General features: G+C 39.5%; 1 protein-coding gene across 1 annotated transcript in view; it reads left to right on the top strand.

The window, feature by feature from the left end:
- The window catches only part of TGFBR1 (transforming growth factor beta receptor 1), a 74,063-nt gene extending 59,225 nt beyond the window's left edge, over positions 1 to 14,838 (top strand). Inside the window, exons 8-9 of the mRNA XM_088442335.1 lie at positions 8,672 to 8,802; positions 10,665 to 14,838. Coding sequence (XP_088298461.1) covers positions 8,672 to 8,802; positions 10,665 to 10,790 — 257 coding nt within the window. The 3' untranslated portion in view covers positions 10,791 to 14,838. The remainder of the gene's footprint in view (positions 1 to 8,671; positions 8,803 to 10,664) is intronic.
- The last annotated feature ends 1,282 nt before the right edge of the window (positions 14,839 to 16,120 follow it).

Here is a 16,120-nt window from a genome sequence, read left to right as displayed (position 1 = left end):
TTAGACTTATCTTTAGAAAATACTAGAATGCTGTTTTATATTTGTCATTGCAAAGACCCCTGTTGTGCCAGAACACCAGAGAGACCCATTTACACTATTCACTCCAAAACTAAATGTCCCCTCTTACCTCGAAGTTATTCATCTAATTTTTGAAATGCAGATGTATTCTTACCATCTCAATCTAATAGGTCCATACACCAGCGACAAATCAGTGCAATGTTTTGATCATGCAACCCGTCATCTCAGGATTGGTGAAATCGAACATGTTGGATTTCACTGATTTGCTGATCACGATCAAAATATGATTGCGATTTGCTAATCGAAACTTAAGGTATTTTTTCACCAATCCACAGACTGATCGCGGAACATCGATGGCCGCTGATCGGCATTTTCGACCGGTAGGTTGGCATTTCCGATCTCATCGCATGAACCGGCTGTAGTTGTATGGGTGCCTTTAAAAGCGCATGTGTTGAATATCAGATGTTAAATTGGGGAAGGACATAACAAAATATGTATTTGCTGTAAATGTTACAATGTGTAGCAGCAGTGAAAGCATTTTTGTCAATTTGTTCTCTGCAGTTCATTAATACTACTGAGGTAAAAGGTCTTGTATTTTGTAGTGAAACCTTTTAAATATGATGCTCTTATTAATGTCTGAAGAGGAAAGTACTATGGCATCTCAGTCTTTGAGTTGTAGTTGAGCCAATTCCTTATACTATGAATACAGGGCCTTATTCAGAGTTGAACACAAAATAAAGTTGTGGCTTTTTTTCCCGCTACTTGCACCTCCATTTTTTTATTATTATTTTAGTCGCATTGGTTTTTTAGCTGATTGCGCATTTTTTCCAACACTCAATTTTGGAGTGACTGCAGCAAAGACAAGTGAGGACACACGTTTGGTGAAAAGACAATAAGAGCATGCTGTGTGCGGATGACACAAATTATGACTAAGTGCCATATTCAGTTAGGTGCGAAAAGTCAGTTTCTGCGGAAAAGTATCGCCGGTGACATAATTTCGCCATGCGAAAACTTTTCCATGTATTCAATTCCAAAGACTTTTTTCGCCGGTGCGAAAAGTCAATGCACTGGACCCTGCGAAAAAGTTTTGCCTATGAATAGGTGTCGAAAAAAAGTGTAAACGTCCGGAAACCACCCAGTACCCTTGGGACAGTCTCCCAAAGGTAAACTGTGTTAAAAAAAAAGTTTAAAAAATACTGAACACCCCATTTTGGGGGTGAAAAATACCAAAGTTGGGGGACAAACGTAAAAACTACTGAAATAGACCAAGGATGCCCCAGGTGTTTTTAAGTTTGCAGGTGCTTGTGGCAGGTGGATTTTTTTATGTTTTTTTAAAACTTCACTGTAGCAACTTTAAAATATATGCTAGCACCCATTTTCATGTACCCCAAATTTGCTGGCACTACTTATTTTCTGCAAAAAAAACTGCTAAATGATATTATTCACCACTTGTGTAAATGCGCTAATTGGCAGCAATTGTCACAACTTAAGTAGCCCAAATAACTTCATTAGGGCTAATCGGGGGGCATCTATAGTGGTCCCCAATGTTAGTGCTTCTTTTGGGCGGTTTCAGGCTGAGTTCCCCATTTTTCACAGGACTTTTCGCCTGTTTCAGTTTGGCCTGGTGCCGTTTACGCGTCCTTTCTAATTGAATACGACGAATAGCTGGAGCGTGCCCGATACTTTTCCGCATGCAAAACACGCGATGTGGGCGAAAAGTCCGGCATGCGAAAAAGTATTGTGGGTGCAAAACTAATTGAATACGGCCCTAAAATGTGTTCCAAAAAGATGTGTTCACATCTGCCCGGCGGGACCAGACTTGCTGACACTGAAACCCAGGTGCAAGTGACAAGCTGATGATGACAGAGTTGCATCTGATTGGATAGAAGTGACTAAAACACACTGCATATGCAAAGAAACTACAGCAACTGTGTTTTAAATGTCGATTTACAATGCAATAAATATTAATTTTACACAAACTGCTTCAATTCTCTTGGGGAAGGTGAAGATAGTCCATATACTTCTGAGTGGTGGTGTTTAAAAATTATTTGCGTGTTTGCTTATTACTTCAGATAGTACAGGCACTTGGATATATTCTTACCTGCACTATACGGGCATTTTATATAATTTGTATGCATTGGGTACTCTCACTGAAGCCATACCTTCAGTCTTACTTTGGCGCTTCTAGCACAGATATCTGAAGAGGGGGGAATTTCAGTGGGTAACTTGCATCCTATCCTGAATAGATCAGATGTATTTTGCAATTTCCTTTTAAGTTCAACTCTGAATAAAGCCCACAGGTAGAACCTGATTGATTACACATGATTTTCTTACCAGCAATGTTCATCTGGGTTTTTGTTTTTTTTGTCTCATGTTTACAATTTAGATTGCTAGAATAAAAAGTTCCCTGCATGCTTTAAATGAGTGCCCATGCACTAAGGGTCCAGAGATGGAACTTTAAATATTTGCTTTGGTCAATACTGGATAAATCCATAAACTAGAACAAAGTACACAAAAGCACCAACGTGCACCAATTTTCAGTCCACATAATTACATTAAAAGTTTAGATATGGAATGACTATATGTTTGAATTGTAGTTTTTTTGGGGGGGGTTTCCGCAATTTCTACGTTTCGTAGTCATGCAAGTTCCATATGCATGATTGTTCAAGTTTTAGCAGTTATGCTTGTGTTTTTTTTTTATTATTATTTTACCATTTATTTTTCAGGTGGGTGTTTTCGCTTTTGTGACTATGTACTTTGCTTTAGTCAATACTGGATAAATCCATAAACTAGAACAAATATTTAAGTTCCATCTCTGGACCCTTAGTGCAGGGGCACACATTTAAAGCATGCAGGGAACTTTTTATTCAAAGTGATGAATGAGACCACTCCTGCTTCCTGTAGACTGTTTCTATGACCAGTGATCATGTGATTAGTACATGCGCTGCACTTGCCTAATTGCACTCCAAACTGTATTTCACTTAAATTCAGTAAAGATTTGTTTTCCGAAATATTGCAATCATATGTTAAACAACTGTCAAAGTCTTCTCCTCTGGCCAGTCTCTAAACTATAATGCTTTCGAAAATAGAAGTGTTTATTAGTTTATTTTCATCAATTAACATAAATGCAAAGTGAATGAACAGAGGAAAAATCTAAATCAAATCAATATTTTTTTTGTGGCCACCCTTTGCCTTCAAAACAGCATCAATTCTTCTAGGTACACTTGCACACAGTTTTTGAAGAAACTCTGCAGGGAGGTTGTTTCAAACATCTTGGAGAACTAACCTCAGATCCACTATGGATGTAGGCTTGTTCAACTCCTTCTTTCTCTTCATGTAATCCCAGACAGACTCTATGTTGAGATCAGGGCTCTGTGGGAGCCATATCATCACTACCAGGACTCCTTGTTCTTCTTTACGCTGAAGATGGTTCTGAATGACAGTAGATGTATATTTGGCGTCGTTGTCTTGCTGCAGAATAAATTTGGAGCCAATCGGACACCTCCCTGATGGTATTGCATGATGGATAAGTACTTGCCTGTATTTCTCAGCATTGAGGACACCAAGAAACAGGCAATGTTGAAGACTGTAGACGCAGCGGTCAGCAAAGGAAACTTAGTGCATCAGATGAAAGATACATCATGCTTACTTAGTAGGTGTGTTGGGCAATACATTTTGCTTGAGCTCATGACATGGACCTCCGTTGGCGGGATGTAGCACTACTCTTCCACAAACATTTCCATCAGTTGATGATCTAATATACTGCCTATGTTGCTGCTTTTGAAATATCACTTTAGTGTTTAGTTTGGTTACTGTAAGAATACAGTATTGTTCATGTCCATATTGGTTACATCATTTTCTTGTCTGCCCTGCCACTGGGGACATTGTTATTTTGGAACATTCTACAATCATCAAGGTAAAAGGGCTTAACCAAAGGATGAAGACAATGACTCGGAATGACTTTGTATGCATTACTATGAACATGTACAGCCCCTTCTAAGTGTATGTATCATGAAACTGCATACTCTGAGCAATCCTCATGCCTGCCAATTCTGCATAAGACAGTCCTTTCCTCGAAGCATTACCCACACCGATTTGAGTTACGTCACCTTACCTCTGTAATAGGAAGGAAAGGGTCAGCACTTTTGGAATTTGTCTATAGTCATCTGATCGCTGCTGTCAAGGGGTGGGCTGTTCATTTAAACTTCACATTGGCTACAGGAATTTGCCAGAGTATTGGGCTACCTAGCTCTTGCATTATTGTGACTCCTGCATACTACCTGGCTTGTTTTCTATCCTTCTGACCTATTTTTCTGCATTATTCTGTCACTGAACTGATCACCTGACAGCTTAACCTTGACTTTTTGATACCTATTTGTGGGTTATCCTTGTGGCTCATCCATTACCTCCCAGTGTACCAACTCCACTTGACTCTGCATCCATTGTTACTAGCTGATAGTATCTCTCACATTTACCGTATACTACAGCCATGGCCAAAAGTTTTGAGCAGAGCCGTAGCTAGACATTTTGGTGCCCTGAGCCAGTAAGCACATTGGTGCCCCCCCCCCCCCCCTACTTTAAATAGGGAGAGACAAAAAAAGGGGAGTGGTCTCACAGGCAAGTGTTGTGACCACACAATAGTACCCCCAATTCACATTACACCAACCAGGAGTCCCCCTAACAAATTACGCCACATAGTAATGCTCCTTACACATTATGCCGCACAGTACCCCTTACACATTAAGCCACACAGTAATGCCATTACATGGTGCAGGGAGGGCAGTTACAGGATGTGGGGGTGCAGTTGCAGCCGGGTGCACTTATAACATGCAAGGGTACAGTTGCATGGGTGTGCAGTGGTGTTACTTGCATAGGTGACAGTTACACAGTGTAAGTGTGGGAGGTACAGCGTGTAGTGGGGTGAATTTACAGGTTGCAGGGGTGTCACTTGCATGAGGGTAATTACAGAATGCAGAGGTGGCAGTTGCAGGTGTGTGGATACAGTGTGCAGTAGGGATAATTGCAGGGTGTGGGGGTTTCAGTTGCAGGGGGGGTCAGTTACACTTCACAGATGGTGTACTTACAGGGTGCAGAGGTAAAAGGTTCATATTCCAGGGCTGGAAGGAACCACAGGGGGGCATTTGTTTATAACTATTCATTCCTAAATGTCACAATTATCCCCCCCCCCCGCCCCTTTTCCGCTCCTCCTCTACCTCCTGCTTCTCTAAAAGACTGGAGACCAGGAGAGAGGGGGGTTACTTACTGTTGCCGGTATTCTGCTGTGAGTGAGCTAACAGTCTCTGCGCGGCTGTGCGTTCAGTAGGAGGAGAACAGAGTAGAGACGGCCATCTGAGACTGGGAGCACTGCGCAGCGGTGTGGTGAGGAACTGTGTCAGCACTAGTGGCCTGCAGCGTGGTTGTCAGTTCTGAGCTCCTGAACTCGCATGAGGAGACTGTTCTCGCATCAGTTCAGGAGCTCAGAGCTGAACAGACCTCCACGCTGGGCACTACTGACAAGCGCTGGGCTGGTGGGCTGCCAGTACTTGTAATACACTAATGGTGCAGTGAATGACATGCGACTGGGGGCGGGGCCACATACAATAATTCGGCCCACAGTCCAGCCGGCCAGTCACATGTGAAAGAACCGGCGGCCATCCGGCAAATAGACATTGTGGAGGCGGCCGGTTCCGCCCCCGGAGCATCTGCGCACCGGCCGCACCACCCTAGCTACGGCCCTGGTTTTGAGAAGGATACAAGTATTGGTTTTCACAAAGTTTGCTGCATTATTGTTTTTAGACCTTTTTGTTAGATGTTACTATGGTATACTGAACTAAAATTACAAGCATTTCATAAGTGTCAAAGGCTTTTATTGACAATTACATTAAGTGTATGCAAATAGTCCAATATTTGCAGTGTTGACTGTTCCTTTTCAAGACCTCTGCAATTTGCCATGGCATGTTGTCAATCAAAGTCTGGGCCACTTACTGACTGATGGCTGCCCATTCTTGCCTAATCAATGCTTGGAGTTTGTCAGAATTTGTGGGTTTTTGGTTATCCACCAGCCTCTTGAGGATTGACCACCAATACTCAATGGGATTAAGGTCTGGGGAGTTTCCTGGCCATGGACTCAAAATTTCTGTTTTGTTCCCCGAGCCACTTAGTTATCACTTTTGCCTTATGGCAAGGTGCTCCATCGGAATCGGTATGATATCCCGGCTGCCGCATGGCCGGGAGTTCGAATCCCGGCAGCGGCAGCCCGACAAAACAGCAGAGCCCGACAGCTCTGGAAATCCCGATCGTGGTAAGGTAAGTATCTACTAACCTAACCCCCCTAACCCTCCTTAGGGGTGCCTAACCCTAACCTCCCCCCCGAGGTTGCCAACCCTCCCTCCCCCTAGCCTAACCCTCCCGGGGCGGTGCCTACCCCTAAGTCCCCCCGCCCCCCAGGTGCCTTACACCTAAACCCCCACCCCCGCCGTGGCTGTCCGTTCATGACGCCCGGCATCCGCTCGATCGGGATGCCGGTCTACCGGCGTCGGGGAAATGAGCGGTGTCTAGATATAGACGCCGGTCATTTATCCCACGGCGGGATAATGCAGTCGGGAAGCCGGCTGCCGGGATTCCGGCAGCCGGTTTCCCGATTGTATACCGCCCCATCATGCTGGAAAAGGCATTTTTCATCACCATACTGTTCTTGGATGGTTGGGAGAAGTTGCTCTTGGAGGATGTTTTCGTACCATTCTGTATTCATGGCTCTGTTCAACTCCACACGTGAATGGTCTCAGGATGCTGTACTGTTTTGCCTAAGAACACAGCCATTATGCAGAAAAAAATGTGTGCCGTTTGAGACAAAGAATTAATGGAGTGGAGATACTTACTGAAAGTAGCCAAACACCCATAATGGTCTACATAGGTCACAAGAACATTTTTTATATTCTAAAAGTTAAGTGCCTAAATCCAAAACCACTCAGATGGTCTCTGTTCTTCGTGTGATTCAATCTTCTCTATTGTCCGGTAAGTAAAAAAAAATATATATTTTTTTAACACACGGTCTTGATCTTTTGAATAAATGGTTGTACTTGCCACTATTGGCAAGATTCTTCCTTCTCCACAGTGTTCAATAGTTCCTCTGAGGAACTGTTATCTCTTCACTGCTGGTGGTCAACTCTACGAAAAGATGTCAAGATCTCCTCTTGTGCAGTATATGCTAAGCCGAAATCTCATTAAGCAGCTCTTGGTCCTCTTTTTCCTCTCCAGCATATATTTTATTCTGATCTGTCACCACGTAACGACTATATCACCATTTGGGTGGTAGATTAATTTTTGAAAAATGCTCACTTTGTACTGCTGAAAGGTCTGCTCCAAAACTTGCTCATCAAATCTTTTGTCTGCATGGCTGCTCACAGGAGATTATATCTGACTGTTGAGTAGAGTTTGTTTCAATATTTTGTCATTTAACGTTAAACTGAAATTTTCCTCTGCTTATCATCCACAGACATAGAGTGGACACCTTTTTAAAGGTGTGTTTAATGTCTCAAAACACCATTCTAGGCCTTGTTGCTTACCAAATCCTCAATTGAGGTAGTCATCCTCAATTGAAGAGTGCCTCATGCTGGTTCTGATTTCTGTTACCATTTCCTTTGCACTCCGAAAGGGGGTGCAGGCCTTCCTGAGTTTTGCTGTCACAGAGGGTTTGGGCTATTTATCTCATGCTGCTTATTTATACTCCACTCTGGCTACACGAAGTCACCAGAGAATATTGGAGCTAGATAGGAGTCATGATTATTGGACTCACTATGTGTGACCTGGCTTGTTTCTTGACCTATTCTTCTTCATTATTCTGTGGCTAAAATGATTTCCTGACATCATGGCCTTGGCTATGTTTGATTCTTTTTTGTGCAAAATCTTCATGGCTTATCCTTTGCCTCCCAATGTGCCAACACTGGCTTGGTTGACTACCCTCTACATTTTACCCGTTGTCTATCTGAAAAACTCACATGTATCAGACCCCTGCTTATTGGCTATTCTCATCATTTCCACTTATCACACTAGTAGGGGGCTATTACTGGCTGAGCTAATAGCTGATTAGCATCTTATCCATTTATCCCAGCTGGTCCTTGACCATATGATAGGGTCCTAGAGTAAAGCATACTGCATATAATTTTCTTCTGAAATAAAATTCAAAGATTGCCTCTGTTGCATATCATGTTACTGACTAAAGGTTCCACAAGACATGGCTTACCAGTGGTTCTATGAGGGAACATAAAACATCCAAAATAGAATTCTGTCAATAGCACTAGTTTAAATGTGGTTAGTCGATAGCCCTACTCTCCATAACTACTTAATACAACTGTTTAACTGCTTCCTGTTTGCCTGGCCAATAGGAGATTATTTTCATTCAACTCAGAATTGCTACTATTAAAAACAATTAATTGAATACTGTGAAAATGAGCAGCCAACTGTAATTTATTATTATTATTATTATTTGAGAGCTTAAACTGATTCATTTATTGAACATGAAAGAGCAATAACTAAACATAGTTGTGATCCATTTTGAAAGAGGATCATGTAACAGCAGGACCGTTAACAAACTGTATGCCTAAAAATGTGTGGGTTTTTTTTTCACCATTTTATATTTGCTATGTTTGAACAGGAATTCATGAAGATTATCAGTTACCTTATTATGACCTTGTACCCTCTGACCCATCAGTAGAGGAGATGAGGAAAGTGGTTTGTGAGCAGAAACTAAGACCAAACATTCCCAACAGATGGCAAAGTTGTGAAGTAAGTGTTAATTTGAAAAGCCTTAACTGACTTTAGCAGTGGCATCTGAAGAACAATTTAATATTTTTCTGTGACATTTTAGTCTGAACATATTTTTATACTTTTTCGGAGTATACAAATTGGCTAATAACACTAAAACTTTACTTTTCTCATGTATTATGCAGAAAATAGTTTATACTGTACAATGCTTTGTAACATCACATACTGTATATAATTGGTATAGCAACGCAAACATCTGAAACATTGACACATCAGGCAGCCACGCAGCCTCTAAGTCCAGTCTGACACAGAGATGTCCTAGAAAGAGTGGGCTGTATAAATTAGAACCAGATGAAATTAGACTTAACTGTGTGTGTGTCTGTGTGTGTGTCTCTCTCTCTACAGGGGGAGATGAGTGTCACGCAGTCATGCAAAAATTCATGAAATTCACACACTATATAAGGTGCTCTCTCGATAAGTGCCAACTCCCACCATTTATTTTTATACCTCTGGCTCTATCCTCTTTTACAGCAATGATTTTCCAAGTGAGTTATTGTCAGGGCCACCCTTAAGAATATTGGGCCACTGACTAACTTTGATCCTGGGCCACCCCTCTCCTTGAGAAAGGAGTTAAACAAATGTTATGGCTCATAATTATAATTATTAGAACCTTTTTATTCTTTTTTGGGGGTGGATAAAGCAAACCAGTGCAGCCTCTTCTCATGGGAATACAAGGAGGACAGCAGCCAATTACAGACTTAACAAAGAAATGTAGATGGGTAATAAAGTCCCATGGTGTATGTTGATGTTTCAGTATCACTCAGTCCCAAGGAGTTTGCTTCACACCCCTGAGCATAAAGTCAATAATTTCCCTCCTAATGCCGCCTGAGTCATTTTACTGAGTGACTACAAGCTACACATGCCCAGTCATTAGGAGGGCATCCGGGCACATTACCATAGAATTTGGACCACAAGTGCCAGTTCATTTACCTGGATATATATATAAATAGGTTTTGTTTTTTTTAAAGAACTTGGTATGCAGTGAGCTATCTGTCCACTCTTATGTGTTTTCATGTGGCATGGTAAGCAGGCACCACTTCACTGTGAAGTTTTGAAGTGGCTGTTCCTCTCAGCCTTGACACAATATCTGTGACTGGTAATGTTGTGCTGCGTTATTAGACGCTAGGCGGCTGACACAATATCTGTGACTGGTAATGTTGCGCTGCGTTATTAGACGCTAGGCGGCTGACACAATATCTGTGACTGGTAATGTTGCGCTGCGTTATTAGACGCTAGGCGGCTGCTGCCTGCAGATAGCTGAGCTGTGAGCCAGACAACTCATACTTTTTCACTAATCTCTAGTTTGGATATCCCAACCACTTCAGCTTATCAAGCAACCTTAGCTCAGTAGCTGGTTCTTGGGCACAAGTACATATTGTAACCGTTGTAGTAAAGTTTTTCATATATGGCCATTTTAAAATAATTAAATATTTTAATGCCTTTTTCAGTACATTTATCTATTTTTAAATACCTGTTTAGAAGACTACTAATTAGAAGTCCAAAGTAAAATGTAGCAATGAGTGAACTAAGTATATATAATTCAGTAGACCATTATATTTTTTTTCCTTTCTAGCATATGCTTTTTAGTTCTTGTGTTACATTTGTAGATAATTGCCACTGTTTTTTATTTTGCTATACTGTCAGTGTGGAAACTACTATGTCAGTATCCTAATTTTAGGCTATTTGTATTCTCTAATTATTGCACATAATACACTGAATTTTCTGGGGGTTTTTTTTGGCTATGAGCATTAATTTTTGTTTAAATGTTATATTTGATATTATTTGAGTTCTGGTTTAAGTGCAATTTTTGTGTTCCTTACCAGGCATTGCGTGTGATGGCCAAAATAATGCGGGAATGTTGGTATGCAAATGGGGCAGCACGGCTCACTGCTTTGCGCATCAAGAAAACACTTTCGCAACTTAGCCAACAAGAAGGAATAAAAATGTAACTTGTCCTGAACTGAAACATATCCTTTTGTTTCTTTACTGGTTTGCCTGGTTGGAAGAAAACTTACTCTACCTCGTTGAGGGAATGGTCTTGCATTGCTGCCTTTCTGAAACGTCATAGGATGGACTTGAGGCCCATGACATACATACAGTGGGAAAACTCTCTATTTAAACTGTATGTTGTGGTCATCTTTCCAGGACAATTTAAATGTGTCAAAGAATGGTACAAATGAACATATGCTGGTTTTTCCTTGTTTTAAATTAGTCTCCCAGCTTGCCCCTATATCCACCACACAAACTGCTGAACGTTTAAAAACATCTGTGTTTTTACTCTCCTATGTACATTTTACAATTTTTTTTATTTTACTCCGTTTATCAGACAGCCTTTGAATATTACTTAAAAATACCTGATGCTGTTTTGGAGATATTACTTATGCAAATCCATTTTATACAGTACTACACTACATGCCTTCAAAGTAATTATTTTACCGGTAAGTGCCACGCACAGTGTATGTATATGTGTATACAATTTCGTTTTAACAGTACTTAATATTTTATGCAACAATTTCTATTATATGCACATAAATTTATATTGGTTACTAAAACAAAATGGTTTGTTGTATAAAAGAAAAGGGGAAGGGGGTTGGGGGGAGGTTTTAGTACATTTTCTTGGGATTCACACTAAGAGCCATATTCAATTAGATGCCAAAAGTCCTATACTTTTCGCCGACATCGCTGGTTTTCCATGTGAAAAGTATCATGCGCGTCCCCGTTTATCCCCGTATCAATTGGAAATCGGCGAAAACGGGACCCGGCAAAATCGGACTTGGCGAAAAGTCCTGTCAGATTTGGGTAAATCAGCCAGACACCCACCAAAAGAGCCACTGACATTGGGGATCACTATAGAATCCCCCCCCCCCGAATAGGCCTGCAGAAGGTATTTGGGGTACTTAAATGCTCTCAATAGCTGCTAATTAGCGTCTTTGCAGAAGTGATGAAGAATAGCATTTAGCAGGGGGTTTTTTGCAGAAAATAAGTAGTCCCAGCAAATTTTGGGTACACGAAATTGGGTGCTTGCATATTGTAAAGTTGCTAAGGTGAAGTTTTCAAAAAACTTCCACCTGCCGCAAGCACCTGCAAACTTAAACACCTGGGGCATACTTGGGGACCCCCCTGGACTCTGTATCACTAGTTTAAGTTTGTCCCCCAACTTTGTACTTTCTGCCCCTGAATGGGGTGATCTAAAATATTTTGTAAACTTTTTTTTGGCACAGTTTACCTTTCGGGGACTGTCCCAAGGGTGCTGGGTGGTTTCCGGATGTTTGCACCCCAAATTCTGCACTTTTATTCGACATCTATTCATAGGCGAAACTTTTTTGCCATTTCCATTGCATTGAGTCAATCTGGGTCAGTGTAAAATATGTAAAAATCTGGGTTTTAAATATGTACCTGCAACCCGCTGGGAAGCAGCATCTTACTGAAGCCGCTGCTTCGTAAATTCAGCCCGATGTGTCTGTAGCTTTTGACTAACTGGCAATCACTGTTCAGGCAGCCGACCAGGACCACCCCGCATCCAAGAGATGTGAAGCATGACTGATGCTTAGACATACATCTGTTTAATCTAGAGCTTTTTTGTGTTATGAATAATGTAATATTGCCTTCTGTTACGTTTTGATAGTTTGAGGAATGGTATGGTCCAAATTTTGAAAGATGCTGTTCACCCACCTATAAACAGGCAATTTAATGTTTCTCCTTTAGTCTCCATGTAAGAGCTGTGTAACCAAACATGCCAGCAAAAAGAAAGCTTCAGGCTTTATATTTGCTAGTATGTAAAATTATTTGTTCTTTACTTAATTAGCAGCGGCATACTGATTATAGAGGTTGCAAACTGGTGCCCACTCTTTGGCATAATAAAACACACTATGGCAATATAGATGTTAATGAGCATGTCACTGGGTATTTTCTTATAGGAATGTGATGTACACACTCGCACATACTTACCTTTAATACTCTTTTAGTGCACAGTGATTTGTAAAGAGCCTTTTCCTATCTAGATCCAGAAATTGTTGTTCACAGAGGAATTTGTATGTAGGGCATATGAAACTTTTAAAATGGTCTTTAAATTATGCAAACCATGTGTTTTATATATCAAAATGTTATTACAATTTGGATATGTTTGATTTCATTGTTTTGCTACACTTGTAAAAGTACATATTGATATTGTTAATGCATGTTCTAACCCGAAAGACCAAAAAAAGCAGATATGCAAACAAAATTCTTTCAAATTGGTATATACAGAAACTTAAAATGTTGAAGTAATTGAAAAAATGTAAATCTGTTTCAATATTTGATATCCTAAAATATCTAGAGAGCCAAATTGTTTTGTATTGTGTATATAAAATGCAATTTTTGTGTGGAGTTATTTTATAGCTCGCTAGCAACTGCCTTTGTTTTCTTTTTAGTTTTGCAGCATTTCATCTGTTTATTTAATGTCCAGTCATTCATAATTGTAATTTTAATTTCTTTAACATTCATTTTATATTAGTTAAAAGTAGTATAATTGTTCCTCCATTATTTTGCCTAAACAGTATTACTTTATAACATGGATTGATCGTTCAGTCTATTTAAAAAAAAAAAAAAATATTGTTTTTAACTCAAAATGATTTTGAATAATATTATGCATTTCTGATAACTAACATTTTTAAAGAATGTCATTTTGTTATGATGTAAATGTTATAGGATCAATTTGTTTTTTTATTTTTATTTTTTTTTATTCTGTTTTGTGTATTTTTTTTTTTTACTATACCCCCTACATTTGCACATGCAAAATTAAAAAAAAAAAAAAAAAATTCCTGTATTTTAAAATCTGTGATTCCTAATGTTCTCTGGAGCTTGCAAAGCTTCCTTTCCATCTATGGTAGTAGTCATTAATGCATTTGGCAATGTGCAGTTTACTTGTAAACACTTCATTTTGGACACTGTGATATATTATAGTGAATGGCAAACATCATGTAGTAATGTTTGATAGCTAACAATGCTGCATGTTGTGTACACTTTTAAATGTTTTATAGGTTTTTATGTTTCCAGGCTATTTGAAAACCCTTCTACATAGGAAGTAATAATTTTTTTTAGTCCCATAGACAGTTTGCGTATTGTATACCTATAAGGAACCAGCATTATTCTACTGACTTACCTACTTGCTGTTTCTCAAGGACCAATTCACAGCCACATTTTAAGGTTTACAGTACTTAAATACCCCTTAACAATATTATTTTTGCATCAGTATTTTAATAGCTAGAAAATTTATATTTTATAACTTTTTATCTATGGCTTTTACCCTTTTAAAATCTTCATAATACATTCTACATTCAACAATATAGAAAATCATTTTTAAACCCAGCTTTTATAAAAATATCTTCTGTTACATAAACTATTCAGGTTGGCAAAAACAAAACTGATTGTATGCACACTGGCAACTTTAATACTACAAAGAAATACCGTGCTGAAAAAAATATACAAGTACTGTATGTGCGATGCCATTAAAAGCATTCCTTTTAATACATTTTGAAATTACTTCCTTTTGTACCATATCACATGTTTTAAATTAATATAACCTCTCAAAGTCATTGATTTTCAAAACACTTGTAACGTGGGACCCGTTTTAAAGACTCTGGTTAAAAAGCCCAAGGTATTTTACCTCATGTACATAAATGTTACTGTTCATTCATTTGTCAATGCAATCATTTTCCACAACCTGTATATGGTGGTACTAACCATGGTTAAATTGTATTGCTTCCACAATCCTGTATTTTTTTTTACTATTTAAATTTGTCATTTTATAATTGGACTTTTGCAGTGAACATTGCACAGATTGTCAGCAGTATATTAAAAATCTTCATGTAAATCAACATTTTTCATTTTTTCAAATCTTGTATATTAGTGTCTTTTTATTTTAAGATACTTTCACTAAAATTAATGTCATTTCTGAATTATTGTATTATAGTTGTAGAATAAACCGTACAAGTTTCTTGTAAATAGGACATTTGCTTTTTGAATGCAAATATAAAAATGTAGAAAAAATAAAGCAATGCAAGTATTTTTCACATAATGCTATGGATATTTTTTGTGCGCAAAAGTAACCGATGCTCTATTAATGTCAAATGCCATATGGTTATTAAACGCACCATTTTAATTTATGTAAAGCTAGTTTCAGTAAATACTGAAACGTATTATGGATAATATCTTTTTATCATGAACGTTACACGGACGCTAATATTTCTATATTCCAGACTTTAGGCAAACCGTGAAAGTGCTCATATAGTGATCCGCTAGACTGTTTTAGCGGGGCACCACACCTGCCCGATTTCAAATGGGCAGAATACACCCTGCCCTTATAGTGGTGCCATGTCATTGCCCCGCTAAACCAACCTGCCGGGTGCCGCCCCCATCCGTGGCCCACAGGGTTGGAAAATTGCGGTGCATAGATTCTATTCAGTGTGATAAGAGCTTGGGGGCAACCCAGCATGTCTGCAAATGCTGGGCATGCCCCCAAGAGATGAGACACACCCTTTTCTTATTGCCAAGCTCCCTTCTCTGCCGCACGTGAGAGTGCCCTTTGTACGGTGCGGCACCCTGTCCCACGCCGGACCTAGAATGAACACTTCTCATATGACAGGTAAACAGTCTTTTTAACAACTGGAAAACTCCAAGCACAAGGATGGAGTGTTATCAATTAGCAAAATCAGATTCAAGCAGCTGTGTTGAGGTAGCCATCTACACACAAAGGAAAATATTTACACAGCTAGGTCTGATATATAGAATTACAAATCCGTGATTGTAAACAAAGTTTATTAAAAGCACTTTTACTACATGGATAACACTATATTGTCAATATAAAGTTATTAAATTCAATGCATAATTGGATAAAACTGGAGCTTGTGAATAACCACTAACTTACTGCAAAATCCATTGAATATATTCTTAAGATGGTGCAGAATATAGAAGTTCCTGGTTATTAGATACTGTATATATGGCCATTATATTGGTTTCTAGCTTACAAAACGGTCAACAGCAATATCTTAAGTATGTGTGAAATACTGCAGAGGAAAATGGAATACATACAGGAGACCGGCAGCTGGGATGCCGGCGGTCAGAAGACAGACTGCAGCATCCCGATGCTCAGAATCCAGACGGGCTCAGTAAGGTACCTAACCCTACCCCCTTAACCCTACCTTCTTGCATCCTAACACTACCCCCCAGCCCCCCTCCCCTGTGTGACTAAACCTAATTCACCTTGGTGCATACCCCCCACCCTGGTGGTGTCTAAACTTAA

This window comes from Taudactylus pleione, unplaced genomic scaffold, assembly GCF_031769625.1.
Source record: "Taudactylus pleione unplaced genomic scaffold, aTauple2 ptg000309l, whole genome shotgun sequence".
Taxonomy (NCBI): domain Eukaryota; kingdom Metazoa; phylum Chordata; class Amphibia; order Anura; family Myobatrachidae; genus Taudactylus; species Taudactylus pleione.
The sequence above is the reverse complement of the archived record's forward strand: the minus strand, read 5'-3'. Positions and strand labels throughout refer to the sequence as shown.